Source organism: Miniopterus schreibersii, assembly GCF_964146895.1.
Source record: "Miniopterus schreibersii genome assembly, chromosome: 6".
Taxonomy (NCBI): domain Eukaryota; kingdom Metazoa; phylum Chordata; class Mammalia; order Chiroptera; family Miniopteridae; genus Miniopterus; species Miniopterus schreibersii.
This window is the reverse complement of record NC_138107.1, coordinates 73,376,871-73,402,006: the sequence shown is the minus strand read 5'-3', so window position 1 is coordinate 73,402,006 and position 25,136 is coordinate 73,376,871. Positions and strand designations below refer to the sequence as shown.

Here is a 25,136-nt window from a genome sequence, read left to right as displayed (position 1 = left end):
TGTGGATTTTTTAGTTGCTTTGGCCAAAAGGACAGTTCTGGGCCACATCAGAGCCATAGCCTCATTACCCATTTCACTAGCTCAGCCAAGACCTCAACCCTCTGGCAGTATTTTAAGTAGGTGGGTAAGAGCTTGTTTTCCTGGTTGGTCTACATTTAAAGAATTGACGTGCAATGCGAATTGACTGCAGTACTTGCTAAACTTGAACACATGTAGCAACTACTTTATTTCTACAAAAATATTTGTCATTAATTCAATATTGTTGTCAGACATATTTTTGTAGGGAATGTGATCCATCTTGTAATTTATTTAATTTAAAGGCATATGCATTTAATACTAATTTAAACTTAGCTTTAGTAGTAAATTCAAGAAATCCCACAGTTTTTTTCATCTTGACCCTAGAGATCACCCATGCTTATCATATGGTAATCAAAGATTTTATGTTGTCCCTAGCTGATTTGGCTCAGTGGTTAAAGCATCGGCCTGCGGACTGAAGGGTCCCAGGTTCGATTCTAGCCAAAGGCACGTACATCAGTTGCAGGCTCGATCCCTGGCCCCAGTCTGGGTACATGTGGGAGGCAGCCAATCAGTGTGTCTCTCACATTGATGTTTCTTTCCTCTTCCACTCTCTCTGAAAAGCAATGGAAAAAATATCCTTGGGTAAGGATTTAAAAAAACAACAATTTCCATGTTCAAACTTTATTGAATCTCGCATAAATTAGGTAACAACACATTGTAGCTATGCTGGACATTATATACATGTGTGTACACACATGCATACTTGTACCGTTTTCTGAAGAAATAGAACCACCCACTTAGTTAAAAAAATTTAAAGATAATTCAGAAATAGTTACCTTCAAAATCTTGCAGAGATTTTATTCATTAATGTTTTTCTTTTTTTAAAAAAAAATATTGCTTGACTATAATAATTAAATTACCTTGATCATTGGCTTTTTTACTTTAAAAATTAATGCACAACAGTTATTAGGTTAATCTGCTAAAAATAAAATTTTAGAAATTAATGAGACTAATTCTCCTAGCTCTATTGGAGCTGAATTATTGAAATACAGAAATTATTAAGTAAATATCACCCTTGTGGCTTCAGAATAAATTGCAGTTTCCGTCCAGATACAGTCAAGCCTCAGTTCTCAAATGTCTCCCATCTTGAACAGTTCATTTCTTGAACAAGTTGTTCACAGAAATATGTCTTGGTTGTTGAACAAAACTTTGGTTCTTGACCCAACGACCCTTTCATGCTGATACCTCAGCATGACAAAAAGCATCTCTCAGGTAACAAACAGAGGAGAGAATGACCACGGATGAGTCAGTTTACCATTAAACCTTGCATTGTTAACATCTCAGGAAATTGTGCTGTGAATATTTTTCTGTTTTTTTTGCTTTTGTTGCTGGCAAAATGGACAATTAGCACTATTTTAAAACATAAGGAGGCCATTGAGATGCTGATGTTGCTAAGGGTGTCAAAGTGCTCACGAAACAGCAATCATAGGAAATTGAAGAGGTAGAAAAATTGTTGTTGACTTGGATAAATGAAAAGCAGTTAGCCAGTGATAGCATTTCGGGGGCAATGATATGTGAAAAAGCAAAGGTTCAGCATACTGACTTCCTAAGAGACATGCCTGGAATGAGTCTAAAAGCTATTCCTTTAAGGCTAGGAGGGGTAGTTCAATAAATTTGAGAAGTGTTTACTTGTAGACTAAACAGTACTTTACACATGTACTGTATATGAGAAAGGTTAAAATGGAATCATTTGGGGGTCTGAAACATTAATTCAGCCTACATTATTTCTAATGGGAAAAAATGATTTGGTTTTCTAACCAGTCACTTCAAGAATAGACTTCCGGAACGAATTAAGTTCAAGAACCAAGGTTCCACTATAATTTGTTTATAAAGAATTGTACATGAGGGAAAATTACTCTTGTGTATCTTATTAAAAAATAATAAAATTATTGTTGTGTTATTTTAATTTGGATTACTGAACATTTTTGTTGTTCTTTCCTTGTGTTCTAGAATGGTATACATGAGTGGAACTTCAGTGCTTCTTCCATCAGGGGAGTGAGGTAAGTTTCCTTGGGCATTTCATTTTCTTGGAAGACATTTTTCTAGAATACGAATGTCTTGGAGAAGACTTCTAGTCATGATTTAAAAATGCAAAGACCTCAACAATCCTTCTATTGATGAAATGCTCAGCCTTCTTTAGTCTCACTGTCTCCCTTTTAAAAAGATTTGCAACCAAGCTTTCAGTTAGTTGAAATAACTCTGTGTTTGTCACTCACTTAAAATATGGTGAATGAGGGGTAAATATGATCTGTGGGTCAGAATCAAGGTATGGATAAAAGTGAGCTATGTGTTTTCTCTCTAGGTGGTAAAGCTATTGGTTTATGTTATAGGATGGTTTTCTGGTCTTTAGATATACAAGGAACTAATCTCTTCTTAGATGGATCCAGAACATCTTCTACCAGATTGTGTCCTGTGGCTAATATTAATGGGGTGTGATTATAGGGAATTCATTTTTTTAAAAACTTTTCCTGAGGTCACTATTAATGAAGTGTTCTGAGATGAGAGTGACTCCGTTTGGTTCAGTTCTTACATTACCATCATTAATGCCATTGGCTCAGGAAATGCCATTTGTGTTGTCTTTTTTTTTGTGTGGTGTTTTTTGTTGTTTGTTTGTTTTTTGTTGTTTTTTTAGAATAAAGAGCCACCAATTAAATGTTTAAATACTTGTTCTATTTAAAAACTCATGCTAGACCAACTCTTGCAAATTTTAAACCAAATTAGTTGTGATTATTACTTTTTATCCCCACATAATAGAAATGAGAAAAGAACATATCTGAAGGCCAGATACGCAATACCCTATTGCTTTTGGCATAATAGTAATTGGTTTTGTTAGAGCATGAACTGGTAGAGCTGTCTGAGTCACTGATAATTGGAGTTTGCCTGGTAATACCACCTGTTACCTTATGAATAATCTGAAGAGAAACAAGCACGGTTATGGACTGATTTATGACATATACATAGAATGCTTACATGAGGCTATTGCTGGTTTATATGTTGGGAAATTGAGTTCCAGTTGTGTGACTTAAAAGACAGCTTACTTTTCTGGGCTTTTTCCTCTATAAAGAGATGACAAGGTAGAGCAGAAAATCTGACTATGTCAGCAGATTGTGTTACATCACCTCAGAACTTTCTCAGCTCAGTAAACAGGCATTTACTGAGCACCAGTTGTATGTCGAATGTTGAGTCCTATTCCATAAGAATACAAAAAATTTAAGACCTCAACTGTGCTCTCTAAGAGCTCTAGCTCCGGCAGGGGAACAGACATTTAACAACTAATGATGATGCAGTGTGGGATGAGCAACGGTAGGACTATGTTCGAAGAAAAGAGGTGCAAAAGGAAGTGTTGCTATTTAAGATAGAAGTAGGCAAGGGAGTAAGGTCCAAGCTTGGCCTTAAATGATGAGTAGAGTTTCTTTTAAAAAGTCAAAAGTAATGTGCATTCTAAACTGAAGGAATAGCAAATGCAAAGTCATAAAACAGAGATTGGCAAACTACACCCCCTGGCCAAATAGGGCCCATTGCTTGTTTTTGTAAATAAAGTTTTATTGGAACTCAGTCTTGTTCATTGTGTATTGTCTAAGGCTGTTCTAACAGCAAAATTGAATAATTTGGCCCACGAAGCCTGAAATATTTACTCTCTGGCCCGTTACAGAATGTATTTACCAACCCGTGGCATAAAATAGCATGGCCTGACTGGTAATCTCAAAATTGTTCTAATTGCTATAAAGTAAACCACTTGCTGAGTCCAAACCAAGTGCTGCTCCACATTCCTATAAAATTTCTACAATTAATGAGGTGCTTTTCCTATCTCCACACATTGCTTTTCTAACTTTGGAAGCATTTTGTTGTTCTATAGATCTCAGAAAACCAGAATCACCAAGGTCAGTCAGCCAGTCGATACTTAGACTTGTCCTGTCAGCACAGAGGTCAGTGCTGTGGAAGGCAGGACACCTTTCCCATGCTGAGGTGGAGGGACACATAGCTTCTGTGTGCATACCAAACTGTAGAGCAGCTCTATCTACAGATATGAATAGGAAGACAATTCCAAGAAAATTAAATAATTTTAGTATTGTGGTACAGGAAATACTACTTTTTAAAGTACTATTTTTTAACTTTTTGTCATAAACAACATTGATTTCGTAATTGGGATCAGATATAAAAAATATTTATTTTTCATGACAGTGCTTGGAAGTATTGGGATTACCCTGAATAATTCTCTTTTTTGTTTGTTTCAGCATTTCTAAATTTGAAGAACGATGCTGTTTTCTTTATGTGCTTCATAATTCTGATGATTTCCAAATCTATTTCTGTACAGAACTTCATTGTAAAAAGTACGTATTAGTCATGGTTTGTATAAAAAAGATTGTTCTTAACAGATCATTATTTTTAATTAATGAGTGAGCAGATAGCTCCTACAAAGAATTCATGGCTATGTGGTTATATTAGTATTTCATTTGGGCTAATATTTTCTAATTATGTTGTGTGTTTATCAGAAAATTTTGGGGGCTCCCTTTAATAAATCATTTCTGACATTTCTGATCACTAAGTGTGTGGCAGTTTTCCCCCACAACAAGCTATTCTCTCTGACACCAGCTGGGTGTCCTACAATTTAACTCATTTCTAATAAAATCTATCTGGAGATAGTGTCAATCCACGAGACTTTCTTCCCCCACTTTAAATGCCAGTCGTAAGCCCAGGTTATCTCATCTGTGCTTTTGACCAACTGGCTGTAGATTGGAGGTTCCAGTGGCCCCTCCTTGCATTTGATTAATTTTCTAGAGCAGAGCACAGAACTCAGGGAAATACTTATGTTTACCAGTTTAATCAAAGGATATGATATAGGGTACAGATGAATAGCTAGATGAAGAGATACTTAGGGCAACGTCTGGGAGGGTCCCAAAGAGCAGGAACATCTGTCCTCGTGGAGTTGTGGTGTGTTACCCTCCTGGTGTCAATGTGTTTGTCAGTCTGGAAGCTCCTTGAATCCTGTACTATTGGAGTTTTATGGAGGCTTTATCACATAAACATGATCAATTATTATATTTTGCCCCTTTTCCCCTCTATGGAGGATGGGGGAGTGAGGCAGAAAAGTCCAAGCTCCTAATTATGGCTTGGGCTTTCTTGTGACCAGCCCTCATTCAGGTGCCCACCCAGAGTCTCATTAGAACAAAAGATGCTCCTGGTCTTCTTATCGCTTAGAGATTTTTCAAGGGTTTTAGGAACCCTGTGCCAGGGCTGGAGGTCAAAGACCAAATATTAGAACAAGAGATGCTTGCAGTGTTCTTATCACTTAGAAAATTACAAGGATTTTAGGAGCCCTGTGCCCAGAACTGGGAGCAGACCAATATATATTTCTATCATCTCATTGGTACAGAGATGGAAGAAAGGTTCTGAGTTGTGGTAGGTAACCTTTCTTCCTTTGGGCTGGAAATATGCAGCATGACCTGCCTGCGAGATCATCAGCCCCTATTTGTAGAGCCTCCCTTACTTTATGTCTGGAGACCTTAGCATCCCCTCTGAATGGATAGCACAGCTAGTGTTCCAAGGGGCAAATCTATTTCTTGTTGTAATTATTTTTCTTAGCTCTGAAATGGTCTCCAGAAAAAAGAAAACTTTATAGGAAGACTTCCTAAAGAAAACGTTTGTCACCAAAAAAGAAGTGGCTTCTGTCACAAACATATAAGCTAGCTGCTCCTGGTTTGTACTAGTATTTCGCAGACTGTATTTATAGGGCCCCATGTGTATGATATTGAGGTGCTCAGGCAGAAGATTTTAGTCACTAAGATCAAATGTTGTGGCCAACACTGTATCAAATAGTCACCTCAGAAGTTGGAGACACTATTCTAGAATGTGGGTAGTATTTTGTGTCCCATTGAAATAAAATAGCAGCAGCAAAACAATAATAGCTAATATTTAATGAGTGCACTGTGCTAAGTAAGCACTTTACAGGTATACCTCAAGTCATCTTCACAACAACCTATGAGACAGATAAGTGTATTCCTCATTTTATAATTAAGGGGTGAGCCTTAGGGATGGAGGAGCTTTAATCACACAAATACTGACAATCTTAGTCTGATATCCAAGTCCACTTTCCTAACATTTCTATGACTTTGTCTAGCCTCATGTTCTGATTCTATACTATATGTGTTATTCTATACATGAAGTGAGGCATGAGGTCGGAAATTTCTGGAGAAGCCTACCAACCTGTGTTTTCTTTTTGAAAAATCATATTTTTCACACTGATACTGATGGTTTATTTATTGCCTGACTTTCTTAGCTCCTATTTTTTTGCTCTGAAATCACTTTGGAACATATGTGTGTATGTTTAGTGTTTTATGTATTATGAGTGACCACATGCCACCTTTCATCATAGGTTTTTTGAAATGGTGAACACCATTACTGAAGAGAAGGGGAGAGGCACGGAGGAAGGAGACTGTGAAGGTGACTCCCTGGAGGTGATGACTTAGGTTTCCATGTTCATTTTACAAAGTTTCTCCATGGCTGATTTTTAAAAGTGAACTATTTAAAGCTTTACTGAGGGAGGGAGGGTGTCAGGGAGCATATGACTTCTGTCCTTTGCATTCCATCAGAATAATTTAAAATCTGTGATGTGAGAATGGCTTCTGCAGTATTCCCAATGGACTGGATAGTCAATACAGTGAATTCACACATACTTATTTTAAGTATTTTGGCTTAGTTTGCCATAATGCCACAACTCTTAATATTGCTGGTGTTTTTTTTCCTGGGTGTTCTATCAGCATAACGTTAATGAAAGGATCCAGTGATGTTCTGGGCTGTGAAGACCATGAAATCCACCTTGGCCCTCCCTCTCACTATGTATCCCTTCATGGCCAGAACACCTTTATGGGTTATTAAATAGCTTTAACTTATATTTTTGCATAATTTATGATAACTCCATTGTATCTTTGATTACATTTCTTAGCTATTTTCAACCTTCTTAATTACAATTTGCTTTTCACTATTCGAAATATTTGATTAAAATGAGTTATTTTCATTACTGCAAACTGAACTCGAACTTCAGCCCATGAATGACATACCAAAAATAATTCCTCCACTTCCTATTCCTTACAGTGTGAACAGGAAAGATTACTTTGGTGATTAAGATTTCTATGCCGAATAATTATTTTCTGATCTTTATCTCAATTTGAGATAGAATTAACATTGTTTCAATACAACTTCTGAAGCCTTTTAGGTGCCTTGGCCCAAAATAAAATTAAAATGTTGGAAAGGTCAGACATTCTTTAATGTTTTTAACTTCATTTAGAGTGGTGTCAACATTCAGCAAACATTAGCTATTAATGTGGTCCTATAAACTACAAATTTGAAGCTAATCCTTAGAATTCTTGGTGTTTAAAAACTTTTTATTCAAAACCCAAGTTAAGATTTGCTTTTCTTTCTGATTTGAATAGTAAGCTTTCTTTGAATAGGCACAATTGTGGGAGAGATTCAGCCTCCTTTGGGTCATGGTCATACCTGGCTCCCTGTCCTGGGGTCAGGATCCTTGAGTTCTGGTTCTAACTTTTCCAACAGCCAGTTTTATAACTTTGGACAAAATTTATACTCCCACTGGGCGGAGGTGATTTCATTCCTTAAATGAGAGTTGAACAAGAAGATCTTTAATGTCCTTTCCTAGCTCAAGTATTTTATAATTTTCAACATTAGTACAAACTGTACAAGGTTTTTCAAATATAGCTCAATACCACTTTCAGAGGACTTTTCTATTTTTAAACAGAAAGAGAAACAACTTCTTTTGATTCCAAGCCATGTTTCTCGACTCAAGGCTGTATTTTGACATAAAAGGGTTATGAACCCCTATCATAAATAATTTAATGTATTCATAAGTTTATATTAAAATCATTGAACAACTGATTACAGTTAATATTGAAAAATTGATTATAGCTCATCATTAGAGTTCTAACACTTATCAACTGTGGTCCCTATTTTTGTTCTCCCAGCCTTTCATAGCTTCACTAAGAGCAGGGCATCTACCCAGTAACCCAAGCCAGATATCTCCGAGAAAAGATCTGAGGGAGGAGAGATCAGTCAAACCTGATATGTGTGTACCTGCAGCATTTTTATCATTCTGTTGAGGTTATTAACAGTTATGTTTTTTACATTTATATATTAAGAAGGCAATACTGAAAATTAACAAAGCTACATTTGAGTCTTTGAGGTGACCACTTAATGTAATTAAGTACAGAGAAAAGTGCGTGACTTTTTAGAAGACTGCTTTACTGTCCGACCCTTGGGTGCAAGGACTAAGTGAATCACTGTTTTGTCATTTGCCTTCCTATGCTGATTCTATTTCCAACACCAGTATAGATTGTTCTGGGCAGGCAACAATAGAGGGATGATTCTAGAAGTATTCCCATTGTTGCTTCAAAATGCAGTCGTTTCCCCTAGCAACAACCTGATTTGCTAGCCTATTGCCATAGAAATAGAATGCAAAATGTAATCCTACCTTTTATTTTTTAAAACATTCTTTCCCCCACTCCTCTGTTTCTCCATTTTTGTCGTTTAACATACCCTGCCTTCCCTTGGCTCTTGACTCAGCTCTGTTCTACTTTTTCTGGCCACCACATAGATAATTCTCTGTCCTTTATGGGCTAAGCCTCCTCAAACCCTGCCTTTTCAATTTATATCTGTCTTGGAAGAACAAAAGGAAGAGATAAAAAAGAAACCAAGCAGCAATTACTCATTGGAATGGTTTCAATTACATTTGTCTTATTAAAAGTCCTCTTTTTTTAAATTTAATATATTTTTATTGATTTCAGAGAGAGGAAGGGAGAGGGAAAGAGAGATAGAAACATCAATGATGAGAGAGTCGTCATTGATCAGCTGCCTCCTGCACACGCCCGACTGGGGATCGAGGCCTCAACCTGGCCGAGCATGTGCCCTGACCAGGAATCGTACCACGATCTCCTGGATCCTAGGTCAGTGCTCAACTGCTGAGCCACACCCGGCCAGGGTAAAAATCCTTTTAATTTTTACTATGACCACTTCTAACAGGAGTCTATACCTTCTAACAGATAATCTCTTTAAAAAGAATATTCTTTTGATGTTTTACATTCCTGAGGGAAATGAAAACTTGAGCACGTTCATCTAGGCTTATATATTCTTCACCATGCTATATAAATATCCCTATGGCAAAACTACTTTAACCAAAAATAAATGTTTTGTTTGGGCACCTGATTGAAAAAGTTCTTATCAATTTTTCTATAGCCTGATTAATTAATTAAGCAAATAATTACATTGCTAAGACTAGGGCCGGAGCAATTGAAGATAAAGTCTTAGTTCTAAGAGCTCAGAGTCCAGACTGGGCTGCAGACTGGGCAAGGGAAAGAGGAGTGATAAATGCATGGGAGAGTAAGTGCAGATGGCCTTGGAAACATATTGGACCAGAACCTAACCTGAATTTTGACGGTCAAGTGGATGGTTCAGAAAAGCTTCTTGGAGCTTGGTTTTGAAGGATGAGGCAGAATTACCTAGGTAGAAAACACAGCATGTGTAAAAGGCAGAAAGATCTTAGGAACCTCACTGAGAGTTTTTGGAGGAGATTGATGAGAGTGAAGGTTGGACATGGAGGCAGCAATAAGAACCCTCAGGCTATTTATGCTGTGCTAAGGAGTTTGTCTTTGATCCTGAGAGTAGTGAGGAGCCAATAAAACAGACAATGGTACGAACATGGAGAGCTTACTTTGGAACTTTGGAAAGTTTACTGTCAACTCAGTGGAGAATAAATTGGAGAACAGGGCAACAAGAGAGGAGAGGGAAGGGAGACCAGTTAAAATAAGTCATGGGATATAGTGTACAGCACAGGGAATATAGTCAATAATATCGTAATAATTTTGCACGTGACAAATAGTTACTAGACATACCAGTGATCACAATGTAAGGTATATAAATGTTGAATCACTATGTTGTATACCTGAAATTAATATAATATTGTATGCCAACTATGCTTTAATAAAAAATAAAAAATTTAAGGATCTGTAGAATTAGTACAGAGAAAAGTAAGAAGGGCCTGATCCAAGCAATAGCAATGAGGATAAACCTGACAGCATTTGGCAATCAGTTTGATATGGGGAGCAAGGGAAATGAAAGAATGGAATCTGAGGTGGCCACCATAGGTCAACCAACTGTCTGCTTGAAAGAGCAAATGGATGTCTAGTGGATATTAAAAGTATGCTGGAACAGCTTTACAGTACAGGCATTTGGAAACATAACTAATATTCACCTTATAAGCTCTTATGCTGTAAAAAATTTCCCCATAGCAGAAAGAACACAAAATCTGAAATCTTACGACCTGAGTTTAAACCACATATTTTCACTGGAAAAGATATTTCTGATCATTCGTAAATTGGAGCTAATTATAGACCTTCCCTACTATGACACAGGCTTGCTATGACCATCAAATGAAGTAGGTTATTGAAAGTTAATTTTTTTCTTTTAAATTATAGAGCATTATAATGTAAGGTGATGGTAGTACTAGCTTCAGTGTATAGATTTTTATTCCTTTCAGAGTACACACTGGCAAAGATGAACTACTTTGGTGATGGTCCCTGCCCTGCCTCCTGCTGGCCTGACTCTTGGCTGGTAGATTTCCAGTATGCATGGCACAGAAATTCAGACCACAGGAATTGGATATGGAGAAGTGGGCTCCTTCAGGTGGCATTTTTGCACTATGTTTACTGCCACTTTGCTAGAGTCCAGTTTTAATTTTAGTCTATGGAAATTGCTAAATGATTCCTGCTCCCTGTTTTTTCACCTGGAAACATACCTGGTCTTCTGCTCTGGAGTAGGATAATATTTAGCCTTACATTAGCAGCCAGAGTAACAGTATTCTCTAATGTACCCCCTGGTTACCTACCAATGGATGCCAAGGATTGCCACTGGGAAAGTAGACATCTCCCTTCCAGAGGTTGGCTTCGGTCCTCAGCCAGAGAAGGGTCCATGGTAAGGGAGATCAGTGCTCACCCAGTCCTGGCATGGTATTGGCTATAGTTTTCCAGAAGAGAGTACAACCTGGTTGCCTTCTATAAGACTTGGAAACTGTCTGGCCCATGTGGCTCAGTGGTTGAGCGTCAACCCATGGACCTAGAGGTTAGGGTTTGATTCCCAGTTAGGACACATCCCTAGTAGGTTGCAGGCCTGATCCCTACTAGGGGGCGTGCAGGAGGCAACCGATCAGTGACTCTCTTATAATTGATGTTTCTATCTCTCTCCCCCTCTCCCTACCTCTCTCTAAAATAAAAACATTTTTTAAAAGACTTGGGAATCCGTTGGAAACATATAGACTGGAGCTGGTAACAATGCACCCCCACATCTTCATCCTCTACAGCACTGGTCTCTCAAGTGGAGGCTGTGTACCCCAGAGAGTCTGCAAAGTGATCTGGTTACCTACTTCTGTAGGTAATTTGTTCTTTTTCATCTCTGCTTCCTTTTATGATCTTCTCTTTGCTTTCCATATTTTGTAGTTTGCTATAATATATCTGAGTGTGGATTTATTCTTATTCTTTCTATTTAGGGCTCAATTTCTGGAAGGTTTTTGTTGTTTTTGTTTGTTTTTTTAAATATGTTTTTATTGATTTCAGAGAGAAGAAGGGAGAGGGAAAGAGAGAGAGAAACATCAGTGATGAGAGAGTCATTGATAGGCTGCCTCCTGCAGGCCCCTGCTGGGGATCGAGCCTGAAACCTGGGCATGTGCCCGACTGGGAATTGAACCCTGATCTCTTGGATCATAGGTTGATGCTCAGTCACTGAGCCATGCTGGCTGGGCATGGAAGTTTTATTTGATTCTGTCTCAAATCTGTGTGACCTTTTTTAGAGCATCTTTTATCCTTTTGCCATGTTTTTTATTTCTTACTTTATATCCTTATGTTAAATGCACTTAATATACAGTTTCTTTTATGAAGTTTTAGAGATTGATATTCATCGGATCAGCTAATCTCACTAGTGAATTATTTCCTAATATATTTTAAATTTTTGGATTGTGAGTTCAATTTCAGTGGTCTATTATCAGTGAGAATCCTGTGTAGCCTATACTAAAGGGATCTCCCTTTAAAATATTTTTGCTTTGTTTCTGCTAGAATTTCCAGGATGTTCCACACTCAAGACCAATTATGGTTATTATGATAAGTGTAAATTTGAACTCCAAACAGCATGAGGAACAGCCTATGTTGAAAGTATTCAGAGGAGACTCATTTAGTCCACTCAGAGCTCAGTCTGAGACAGACAAGCTTAGTTTTTGTTTCTCAGTACAGTGGGCTGACTTTATTCTAATCTACCTTTTCACCAAGTTGAAGTTTTTCAAGGACCCTGATTTTATGTGTTCTAGCACTTCACTTAGTGTAGGCACAAGGCCTCATTTCCTATTTCCTCATGAGCATTAAGACTAATGGTCCTCCTTTCCTCTCTCTGCCCCCCTCCCTTCCTTCCTCTCGTTAAAAATCAATGGAAAAAAATATCTTCAGGTGAGGATTAACAAAAAGTAAATAAAGAAATAAATAAGTAAATAAATGTTAGAAATTAATATTTTTAAATGGCCAACTCAAACCCTTCTGTGAGTTAAATCTAGCTATGGGCTGCCAGTTTTATGGTCCAGCAAAATGTAGACAATGAAGGGAACTTTTCTTGTAATCTCTCCTACTGGCTTGTGGTTTTATACTGGATTTCTGCAGCGACATGGCTTGATCACTTGATGGCCCTGCAGCCTGTAAGTACAGTCTGAGACAAAGGGTATGCCTTTCTGAATGACCTTCAGGTCTGAGGAGGTCTACCAGATGCTCTCTAAACCCTTTTAATTTTGATCCAGTTTTCCATATTTGACTGACATGCTTGACAGTTTGGAGTATAGAGCTGTAGATAGTTCCCTTTTACATCAAAGATGAAATTTTCCCTCTATTTTTTGTTTTTAAAATGCTTTTTAGTCTTGAGGAATTGGGGTGATATAAAAATAATCCTTACTTTATCATTGTCAACTAGTAAGACCTCAAATTTTTTTCCTTACCCAAAGTCTTTCAGTGGTTTTATTTTCCTGGTAAAATGTGAAATATTTTAACAGCACCAGCAGCTGAAAAACAAAAGAAAGATTAATCAGATGTGATAGATATTGTTAGATATTGATACTGATCATACCTATCTCTAGAATCAATGAAAAACAATGGGTAAAAGAATCCAAGCGGGCTTTTGAAAAAACTCTTAACAGATTTAAATACGTAGTCGCCACTGTATTCATAACAGTTGTGAAAATATGAGCGCATTATCTGGTTTATGTTGAGAGTGTCTATGATTTGGTTCTTGAAACTGCTTTTTTAGAATTTCATCTTATTGTTTCCCTTGTTAAAGCCATCTGCTAAAATAAGGAAAAATGCTCTTGCAAAAAGTTGATGTTCAAAATACAGAATGCAATTAATGTTTCAATCTTCTCTCCCCATTTTTCCTTTTGTAGTATGACTATGAATATGATGAAAATGGTGACAGAGTCGTTTTAGGAAAAGGCACTTACGGGATAGTCTATGCAGGTCGAGACCTGAGCAACCAAGTCAGAATTGCTATTAAGGAAATCCCAGAGAGAGACAGCAGGTATAGTAATTGTGGTTAATAAAGAGCTGTTTTCTAAGATATTTTGGGTTGTTTGGAGCCTTTTCAAAAATATTTTTGTGAAACCCTGTCTGAAAACTCCGGTGTTTTAATTAGCTCCCTGTGAGGTTAAGCTGCCGCATCTTTCAGTGATTCAATTATAAGACTCCAGTGGAAAAGGACAGCATCTCTGAGGTAACAGGGACAGGACTCTTAGAGTAGAGAAAAGAATGGCCCTGTGTGTTGGGCCCAGGATAGTGGTTGGTTTATTATATGGGTACATAAGGAATCAGCACTATCTGAAACAGTTTCAACCAGAGGTTCCAGTTTCCAGTCCAGCACGTAAGGAGGTTGGAAGTCATCACTTCATCTTGACAACAAATAGAAAGCTAAACACTGAGAAATCAACAGCTCTTCTTCAACAGTTATTTGTCAGCATTAATATTAAACTTGCTGGCTTATAAATGTTAGAAATCAGTTTTTTTTAAATGGCTAACTTAAACCATTCTGTGAGTTGAATTCATCAAAGAAGTAAGGTCACAGGGCAGGCCACTGCCCCTCCCCCCCCCAAATCGGAGAGACATTCATAGGGGAGTCCCACACTTTTGTGAGTTTTGCTTCCAGGAGCCCACTAGGTCCTCACAGTCAATACAGGAGAAAAATCCCTTCACACTTTTGAGGTAAGGAAGGGAGAAAGGAACCATTTTGAAATATGCCAGAGCATTCTGTTTTTAACAAGGCCTACCCTCAGGAGAAACTGTTTTTTACCAGGGCCTAGCCTGTTGGGGTGTTATCAGAGCCTAATCAACCTGGGAAACAGGAAATACACAACTGCAGCCCTTTCTGGCCATCCTGTTCCACCTGAGGGGTTTGGAGGGTGGACTTAGAAGCACTGAAGTTCACAACCCAGTGGCACAGACTCACTAAAAGACTAGGATGCTTCCCCTCCAAGAGTTCCTTTACTTATTACACCATGTCTGGCTTTCAACAAAGATTAGAAAGCATAATAAAAGGCAAAAGACACAGTTTAAAGAGAGAGCAAGGATCAGGATCGTCTCAGATATGGCTGGGATGTTGGAATAATCAGACCAGGAATTTAAAACAGTTATGATGAATATGCTGAGGGCTCTGCTGGATAAAGTAGGCAGAATGTAAGAACTGTCAGTGTCAGCGTCAGCAGAGAGGTGGAAATCCTAAGAAAGAACCAAGTAGACATGCTAGCGATCAAAAACCTGTAACAGAAATGAAGAATGCCTTTGATGGGCTGGACACCTGGCTCAGTCTCTGTGCTTGAGACTATATCAGTAGAATCTTCAAAACTGAAAAGCAAGGAGAACAGACTGAGAAAAAGAGAACAGAATATCCAAGAGCTGGGAGACAACTGGAAGAGGTGTAATATACACCTAGTGGGAATACCAGAAGGGAAAAAGAGAAAAAACCACACAGAAATATTTGAAGAAATGTTATAAACCACACATAGGGGGGACTTTTTGGAAACAAGAAAGTTTTTCAGGGGAGAAACAGCTCTGGTAACAGGATTTTCTGTTGCTCCAGGCTCTAGTGTTCTGTCCTATCATTTGCTTCTCCAATCAATAATTGTCTCTTTTCCTAATCTCATGATTTCTGCTGCCTTGTGACTTTTGTTGTATCTTCTTTCTGTAAGATACTGCTTCTACATTCAGCTATGTACATGTTCTATGTGTTGAACATTCACACTCTGAGAAAGGAGTGGATTGAGTCCACTGTTACTATAATCCTTATTTGGCCAGACTACATCATGGACTGACTTAGGCTGCCCTCGAGTTCACTTTTCTATCTGTGGTAGTAGGGTCACATGTAAGTCTAAACGGCATCTCAAGGTTAACACGGCCAAAACTGAATCATAGGTTTTTACCAAACCCAGTTATACTCTATCTGAAGTATTCTCTGTCTCAGTTAAGGTTACCCCGTCTATCCAACTGTTCAGGCTAAAACCTAGGATTCATTGGGATTCCTTTCTCTTTCACGTCGCATCTATTCCATCAGCAAGTTGTACCATTGTCTCAGCCTCTGCAGTCTATTCTGAATTTTTTCATTCCCATCACAACTCTAGTCTAAGTCTTCAGGTCTCTCACTCAGACTCCCTACTGCAAGTACCTCATAACTAGTCTCTGCTTTCACTCTTTCTTCCACCCCAACTCCATTCCTCCTCAGAGAAACCAAAGAGATCTTTCTGAAGTTGAAGTCACATCTTGTCACTACCACTTAAAACCCTTCAATGGATTCTTATTGTAACCAGCATAAAACCCAGAACCGTCAGCATAGACACCCCCCTTCCTCTGTGGCCTCACCTCCTCTGCAACAGCCACACTGACCCGTCCATCAGGCACACCAAGGTTCATTCCCCAGAGCTCGTTTTTATCATTTAGTTCTTAGTTCATTAGAGAGGCCTTCTCTAACTACCCCAACCTGAAAAAGACACTCTCTCCCATGCAACCTGTGTCCCAGGTCCTGGATCTCTTTCTGCCTCTTCATCCTTAGCGAGTGACTTTCACAGGTGACCTCTCTGCCTCCAGCCTCCAGATCTGCATTCCAGTTAGGAAGAAGAAAAAGGAATACAAACTTCTCCAGAAATATCCAGCATACTTTACCAAAAGTAACCACCCAGAACTACAAGGGAGGCTTAGGAACTCAATAACTTTTTATCTGACCATTTGTTTCTCCAAACAAAATAATAGAAAGAGGAAGAACAGATACTTGGTAGGCACACAGCTGTTGCTGTCTGCCACATGTATGGTTTCATGTTTTTATGCTATTGTTGCAGTTTCCTCTTCCTTAATTCATGGGACATATTTATGAGTTCTTATGGAATGGTGATAGAACCTATCCATTAAATACCTAGAATAATATATATCAATTTGTCACATTAAAATTTTTGTTAAATATTCCTAAAGGTTCTTAAGTAATATATACATAGAGTAGATTTTGAAACAGTATAAAATTTAAAGGGGTTGTCACTATCAAATTACTGCAGCAAGATAACTAATCTTTAGCAACAGCCCCTCCCCTTCCACCACCAGTTGAATATAAGTTGGTACTTGGAAGAAAGCTACTTTTAAAATCATCTTTGTAACTTAAGTTTATTCAGCTGCCACTGTGCACACAAAGCACACCAGCAACCACAAGGTCGTTTTCTGTAACAATGCATTTGGCATGACCAGCCTGTCTCTTGAGCAGCTGGTGCAAGGCATCTTGTTAACTATAAAAAGATTACAATAAAGCCTATCATGTTACTGTGAGATACAACACACAAGGGTGTTTCCTTCTCTTTACCCTGCAGAGGTTTTGATGTAGCATTTTAAAAGATAGCAGTTAGAAAGGATAATTACTAAAGTGGTAGGATGGGTGTGAATAATGCATGATGCAGCACACACTAAACATTGCCATCTGTAACGAAGGCTCATAGCAACAAAAAAGTATCTTGTGTGTTTCCTGCACACTCTGAAAACACTGTTAGAGAATCAGAGTGGAGTAAGAGAGAGGTAGAGTAAGTACACCATCATAATCCCAACTAGTTGTTAATCTCAGGTTGGCTTCCTCCTCTAACAGTCTACACACCCCTGAGCTTTTTATTTAGATCAGTTATTCTCTACCTAGCTGCAGATTAGAGCTAGTTGGGGAACTTGTAAAAATACTGATACTCGGGCCCTACCTCAAAAATTCTGGGATAGGCCTGTGATAATTTTTTAAAGCCCTTCCAAGAGATGCAAATGTCCATCTGATGTCAGAACCACTGGTTTAGGTAGTTGTATTGGGAGTTTGAGAGTAGGTGCCCTGGAGACAATATAGATTATTAACTTTTCAAAGAAGAATATATGTAAGCATCTGTGATTATCTGTATCATTTCTTCTTTCTGTTATAGTTAATTGAGAAGAAATAGGATTTTCTTATAATTCCCATAGATAAGCATAGCTTATTGACCTGAACAAATACAATTTCATGCTCACGCAGTGCTTCGCACTTACTTTCACTTACACTGAGGGAGAATTGCTGGGTGTTACTAACCATTTCCATATTGGAGGAGAATTCTTATTCTTAGCTAGGATGAATCCTGATTATTGTAATTTTTGAGCTATCCTTTGGCTACCTAATGTGGGGGTGAGAGGGTGGCGTATATTTGCTTCTCCAGGATCTTATATTTAAATAGTCATGATTGATTTTCAGTAGAGGGTCAGGAGGTGGGAACCCTTTGATTCGTCACAAACTGAGTTAGTCACTTGATTAAAGTTATTTACTCATCTTGAGAAATCTATACAGTAAGGCCTAGTATTTGCCACTAATTTATCTCATGCATATCAAGAGCAGTCTTGTCAACTAGTGTTATTAAAATGTTTTACACCTCATGGAAAAAAAGAACTTGCAAATGTCTTCATAGTTGAGAGCCATTACCTAAGTATTTTATTGGTCACATTCTATACTAGTATTTCTCATGTTACCTCATTCAAGCAATTATCAAAATGGTGGTGTTGTCTTTGATTGATACCCTGTTAAAGGGTTCAGGTTAATAGTCGCCTTCATAGTTCCTAGAACTATTCTAAAGGAAGATAAAATGAGTAAAAATCAATTTTTTGTTGTTGGCAGCTTTCTGGGTAGTAGGTCACAGTTTATAAAAGTTTGTTTAAATTAAACAAATTTGAATTTTTGTAATCTGAGATTTATTTGGTTTATAGCTTATCCTGAAAAGTTTTATGAAAATAGTATTATTCAGTACTAACCAATTCTAGTATTTGTTACTGGCATTCAGAAAAATCCATCCTGCTTGTACAGATTTGCCTTTGTAAGATCTGAGCATTGCTTGCTTGTAGGACTGAAGCAAGTTACGAGACATCAGATTTGTACTTAATATGTCATAGTAGTTAATGCCTTTCACACGTGTAGCCTTCATTGTACAGCAGGAAAAAAAATTAGGGAATAGTTTTGGTATTCTGTTTATCATTGTTGACATCCTGCCATAGCTAGTTATACAATAATATATTAGAGCTACAATGGATTCAAGATTAAGAGTCTGCAAGTTTTATAATACTTCAAATAGTCACCAAAGTATTGTTCTGTCCCAGAAATGTGAAATACTTTCACTTTATAATTTGATAAAACAGCATATACCAAGTACATGATTTTGAAGTCTGGTTTAAAGCTGATCTTTCAGGGCATAGTCTTGGTTAGGACTGAATTTGTTTTTAAGCCTGATATAATAAAATTGGCGGACACAGTAGTGTGAGGATTTCAACGCAAGGAGCTCAAGGAAACTTGGCATATAAATGGTTTTATGTTTTTCATTGAAGAGTTGACGGGTCTTTCAGTAAGTTCTGGAATGAACACTAAAGTTACTTATAATTTTTATCTTCCTGAGCAAGAGTCTCCTGGAATAGTAAAGTCATTTTAAGTTATGAGACAGCAAGCTATGTGGATCACTTACTAGCTTTGAGATCTTGGATGGGTTTAGTCATCCTCTTTGTGAATCAGTTTCCTCATCTGTAAAATGGTTATCTTAATAGTCTTCTCATGGGGTGGTTGTGAGAAATGAGTTAATATATACAAAAGGCTCAGAAAAGTGCTCAGCACATTTTCCCTCAGACCCTAACATGCCTCCAACTTCACAGGATTTATGTTATTAGAAATAAAGGCCTTAGGTGGTCATATTTGATTTTATACTTGGATATAATAGCTGACAGTTTCACTTTACCTTATGTAAACTTATATGCTAAAGTCTGGCTGCACAATTAGCTTATCGACATTTACATGCCTTTTAGATACTCCCAGCCCCTACATGAAGAAATAGCATTGCATAAGCATCTGAAGCACAAGAATATTGTCCAGTATCTGGGTTCTTTCAGTGAGAATGGTTTCATTAAAATCTTCATGGAGCAGGTTCCAGGAGGTAAGGGATGTTTTTCTTTAAAAACTACTAATTTCTAGGGCCTTGAAGGGGAGTAAAATTGAATGGGATTTATAAGTTTACAGGTCTTAATTTGTCTAAGTTAAAAAAAAGTTAGCCATATGACATTACTTTCCACTTTATTAGAAGACAGTAAATAAATATCTGAACCATTTTAATATTAATCATTGTGACTTGGATTAAGGTTAGCAGATGAGATGCTTTTTACTACTTATTATTTGATCACGAGCATCTGCAGAGCAGGGACACTTGTCTCTTCATATCTGAGCCTATGTATCTAGGTCAGTTCCTGGCCCACTGTAAATAACCAATAAATGTTACCTTAAATTAGTGTGACATTAATGTACTTGAAAGAACTCATTTGAATTAAGATTGTATCTTCTGTTTTTCCTACTTTACAGGGAGTCTTTCTGCTCTCCTTCGTTCCAAATGGGGCCCACTGAAAGACAATGAACAAACAATCGGGTTTTACACAAAGCAAATACTCGAAGGATTGAAATACCTCCACGACAATCAGATCGTTCACCGGGATATAAAGGTAGGATGAACTAGGACTCTTCTCTTAAGTTCTTTGGTAGGTAATTGTTTTATTTGCAAAAGCCATGTTGTGCTATGGGTATTAACTTAGAATGGTGAATAAATAAATCTTAGAAATAGGAATATAAGATATTGCTCTACCCTGAATCAGTTATTGATGTTCCTTTCTTATCTACTTAAGGAATAAACTCCTTAACCATGTTCAACCACCAAAGATTGAACTTCCACTACATGCCTGGCACTGTTCTGTGTGAGTGTTGGCACAGCAGAACAAAGTTGAACAGGATATGGTCTCTGCTTCTGGGAACTTAGAGGCTGGTTAATCTTTGTATTCTTGCCCATACTAGCTACTCAGTAAATATTTATTGAACCAATGAATAAATGATTAGAAGGAAAAAAGAAATCATCTCTTCTCGCAACTATCATATGTTTATGGATTGAACTAAAATTAGATAACTTAATAGATTCTCTTTAAAAAGAGAATATTCATAGCTAATCAATTTCTGACAAAGGCTGGACTGTGGAAAAGTAAGTTAATATTACTACGCTAAAATCAGCCCAAATGCCTATTTATTTGTGATATCCCTTATTCCAGAAAAAGAAGTAAAACAACATAGAAAGAAAGTAAAGTGACTAGGAAATTATGACTATCAAGTTCTTACCACTCCACTTAGCCTTATTATACGTGCTATCTATAGACTATAGCAAGCTCTAACTAGGAACCATGTTTGACTTTGTGACCCACGTAGTAGGTTGTGGACAAGTGGTAACATATAAACAAAAACGATGTCAAGAATTCACTGTTGAGATTATTAATGAAGAGTATAGAATTAGTGTCCTTGTTTGCTCTAAGGACACCTTTTCTTTTTGGATTTGCCAACCAGCAATACACAGTACTGGAAGAAAGATAACATTTTTGATGAAAGTCCTCTGTTCCTAGGGTGACAATGTGTTGATTAATACCTATAGTGGTGTTCTCAAGATCTCTGACTTTGGGACATCAAAGAGGCTTGCTGGCATAAACCCAAGTACTGAAACTTTTACAGGTATGTTTTTGCAATGATGATACCGATCTTATATAATTAAAGAAATAATTGCTGCGTTTGAGCATACTGTAGGAGATAAATTTAGTTGTTTTCAGAAACAGTAATGTTGATATCTTTTGATGATTGCTAAAAAATGATACACAGAATTGGATCTGGCCTTTTTCTCGTCTTGTATTTACATGACTTGTTCAGTCTCCTTGCTTAATGCTGCTGAAGGTTTTTATTAAGCTCTCCATTTGTTATTTGTTTTTCTTTTCATGTCATTCCTTCTCTCCTGGTTGGCCTACAATCACTATAACCCTGACAAGATTTTTTTTTAAACATTTTTTAGCCTAACCTCCCTGTGATTCTTACTCATACCTTAATCACTTCCCCTGTAGACTATGAATTCCCTATTTTCTAACCTGTTTACTCCCTGTGGTGTATTCCCCTGCTCACAACATAAATAACTGCAGGATTTCAATCCCGAAAGAGGAAGTGACTCACCACCTCAGAAGTGGGGTGTGGAGAGAGCTTTCCTCTGAAGTCAGGCAATGTAACCACTGAGCTGCTTCTAGAGCAAAGTCCTGAGAAGGTGGAGACACAGGGGTTTCCAAAAGGGTAACAGTGGCCAAGAGGAAGCTGAGGCTCAGAGCCATTAATGACTGACCAGCAGTCACCGCGAGGGCATCTGGAACTTCAACCCTGGTCTCCGTTCCAAGTTCTTACCACTCCGTTCTGCTGTGTCTCATGGGGTGTTAAGTTATTATTATTATGAAAGAAAGATTTAGAGAAGAATAAAGGGATAATGAATAATCTTTGGTCTATTATAAAGCAAAACGGCCAGTTGTCCCCCTTTCTGAGTTCTGTGAGGCAGGCCGTAGTACCTCCATTTGCAGATGAAGAAATTAAGAGAAAGGGGACACTGAAGTCACAACAGTTTGTGAATAATAGAACTCAGATTTTTTTATTTTTATCGGCCCTTTGCTCTTTGCTTTCACCTTGCTTCAGTCAGTATTTCTCTCCACCTTGCTGAAGTATCTGTTCTGGAAGCCTGGAAGGGGGAAAAGAGGAGAGAGAAATTCCATCAGTTTTCCCCTCAGAACATTCTATCAGCAACACCGCTGGCCTGGTTCCTACTCTCACAGCAATGGGAATTTCAGGGTAAAGAATTAAACATATTTAGAATACACTTTTTTGAACAAAATAAATTCTAATTTATCAGTGACTTTAAATGTCTACATCTCTTTTCTCGTACTATCTTCATTTGGCAAGAGACATTTTAGATGTTTCCAAGACTCGATAACTTCTGAGAGGAAACCCCCTACTTTCAGACACTTTATTTGGGCAAGGTGTTAATTTAATGTCTTCTGCTAATCTTGAGAACAGTTTTTTGGTTAGTTCCCAAAGGAGTTACAGTAAAGCAGTCATCCCAGAGCCATGTGCTTGTGCATCTGTCAGTGGCCTCACATGAGAGTAACAAGTGCTGCTCGTGTGCTGAGCCTGCCTCCAGCGCGAGCCTCGAGGCCTGTGTGCGCAGACCTCGGCTCGCCCGGCGCCTCGCGGCCCTCGCCCGCGGCTCCCCCGGCGCCTCGCGGCCCTCGCCCGCGGCTCCCCCGGCGCCTCGCGGCCCTCGCCCGCGGCTCCCCCGGCGCCTCGCGGCCCTCGCCCGCGGCTCCCCCGGCGCCTCGCGGCCTGGTCGGCCGCTGCTGAGCTGCGCGCGAAGCCCTGGGTCCGTTTCCCCTCTCAGGGATGCGATGAGAGGGAAGGCAGCAGCGAGCACCATTTATGGGGTGTTTACCAACTGTGTTGTGCTTTGCATGTTATTTCACCGAAACTCACAGATCAGCCCTAATCCTTAGGTATCATTACACCAGTTTATGGTGAGAAAATGAAGGCTCAAAGAGGTTAAATAGCTTGCCCAAGGTCACAAAGCTAGTAACTAATAGAGCTACAAGTCAAACTAGACTTAACATGCCAAGTCGAATTAACTTCTTCCCAGACCTGTTCCACCCACACTTTTCCCCATCTCAGTTGATGGCCACTCCAAACTTAGAATGATCCGTGGCGCCTCTTTTCTCACGCTCCAACCCAGTCCACCAGGGAAACCTACTGGCTGTCCCTGCGAAGAGTGCCCCGGATGGAATAGCTCCTCGCTGCCTCCACTGCTGCCACCCTCATTTCTCACCTGCATTACCTCAATAGCCTGTTTCCCCTGCTTCCTCTCTTACCCCAGGTCTATTCTCAACCACAACCGCATCACTCAGAGACATCAGTGGCTTTCTACTTCTTTCAGAGCAAACAGACGCCAAAGTCCTTACACTGGTGGGCAAGGCTCTGAGCTGATTTGGAGTTCGTTGCCTTTTAGACCTCATTTTAGACCTCATTTCCTACTCTTCCCCACCCCCACTTGTTCACTCTGTCCCAGAAACATAGGCCTTCCTACATTTCCTTCATTATGCTGCAGGGCCTTTGCACATGCTTTTCCTTCTGCTAGTAACGCCCTTCTCCCAGCTATTTGCATGGCTAAGTCCCTCTCCTCCTTCAAGACTTAACTCAGATGTCGTCTCAGTGAGGCCCTCCCTATTTACATGGCAGCCCTCCCTGGGCACTCCTGCTACACTTTTCTTGCTCTTGTTTTTTTGTAATAACACATAACTTTCTAACATACTATACAATTTACTTATTCATTATGATGTAGTTTATTGTCTGTCTCCCACTGCAAAAATGTCAGCTCCATGAGCCCAGAGATTTCTGTCTGTCTACTCTGCAGCTATATTCTAAATGCCTGGAACAGTGCCCTGCTCATAGTGGACCCCCAATAAAGAACTGCCAGATGAACAAATGGACACAATGTGATGTCAAAATTTAAGCTTTTAGCTACTAAGCTGTAGTAGCTCCCCAGATTGGCTTGCAGCCTCATTATCCAGTTCTGTAAATCTCTTTATATAAAATATTATGTGTCATGTGTTTGTAGAGTACAGAAAGCAGATATGAACACATGACTAAACCTGTTTTTATTGCCACTTGCTCAGTGGGGGATAATTAAACACAGTTGGCAGCACTCTTTGAAATATCTGATGAATAAAAACTGCATAATTTATTGGTAAGATATTACTTGAATTGTCCAATATTTTTTTCAGTTCACTATATTGTTAATCAGTTCTAGGCTCCAACACATTTTCTAAAGACCACTTGATTTTATTTACATCATAAAAAATGATCACTTTGAGGGGAAGGTATGAATGAAGATGAAGCACAGTACTTTTCTTCCAAGCGTAGGTGACTTGAGGAGTGTGGTTAGCTTCTCCTTAGCCAGGTGAGATGCTCCCGTCCAATAATTTTGCTGGTTTAAGCTGAGAGCAGACATGTGCAGTCGTATGTGAACGCTGAACATGAGCTGCTGTCACGTGATGAGGAGGTCTGGAGGACAAACCTGCCAAGGTGACAATACTTGACAAAATGAGTAGAGTTTATTTATTTTTATGACAACAGCTAGTTTCCAGCTCGTGACAGTGGCTTTCTTAGGAACAACTTGGGGGAATTCTACATAGCAGTTTTCACCGGCAAATCATGCACACGGCATTCATAAAGGGTGGTGTCTGTATTTATCGAAATGTCTCTCACTGGTTATGAATCAGAAAACACTGAAGTCGGTCTTTTGGCAAATGCCTCAGGATTTGAAATCAAGATGGCATCTTGGATGAGTTCCTGTTTGCTGATTATATCATTTGAATGAGTATATCAAAAGCAGGGAATGTGGCAATAATCTGTTTCTGTTCGTACTGTGTTCTCATTGCTAGACTTCAGGGAATCACTGCAGCAGGTGTTAGAAATGAAAACCCAGCCTCCCGTTTGAGCCAGTGATACAACTGCAGTTCAGTGTTTATCTGAGACATAACAGATCAGAACTAGAACCATGGGATCTTGGCTCCCCACTTCATACTTTTTCCGTCATA

General features: G+C 38.7%; 1 protein-coding gene across 1 annotated transcript in view; it reads left to right on the top strand.

Moving 5' to 3' along the window:
* MAP3K5 (mitogen-activated protein kinase kinase kinase 5) overlaps positions 1 to 25,136 on the top strand; it is a 159,001-nt gene that overhangs the window by 102,522 nt on the left and 31,343 nt on the right. The window contains exons 12-18 of the mRNA XM_081140018.1: positions 2,029 to 2,078; positions 4,314 to 4,409; positions 6,452 to 6,533; positions 13,550 to 13,683; positions 19,470 to 19,597; positions 20,017 to 20,153; positions 21,093 to 21,198. Of these exons, the coding sequence (XP_080996144.1) occupies positions 2,029 to 2,078; positions 4,314 to 4,409; positions 6,452 to 6,533; positions 13,550 to 13,683; positions 19,470 to 19,597; positions 20,017 to 20,153; positions 21,093 to 21,198 (733 nt within the window). The remainder of the gene's footprint in view (positions 1 to 2,028; positions 2,079 to 4,313; positions 4,410 to 6,451; positions 6,534 to 13,549; positions 13,684 to 19,469; positions 19,598 to 20,016; positions 20,154 to 21,092; positions 21,199 to 25,136) is intronic.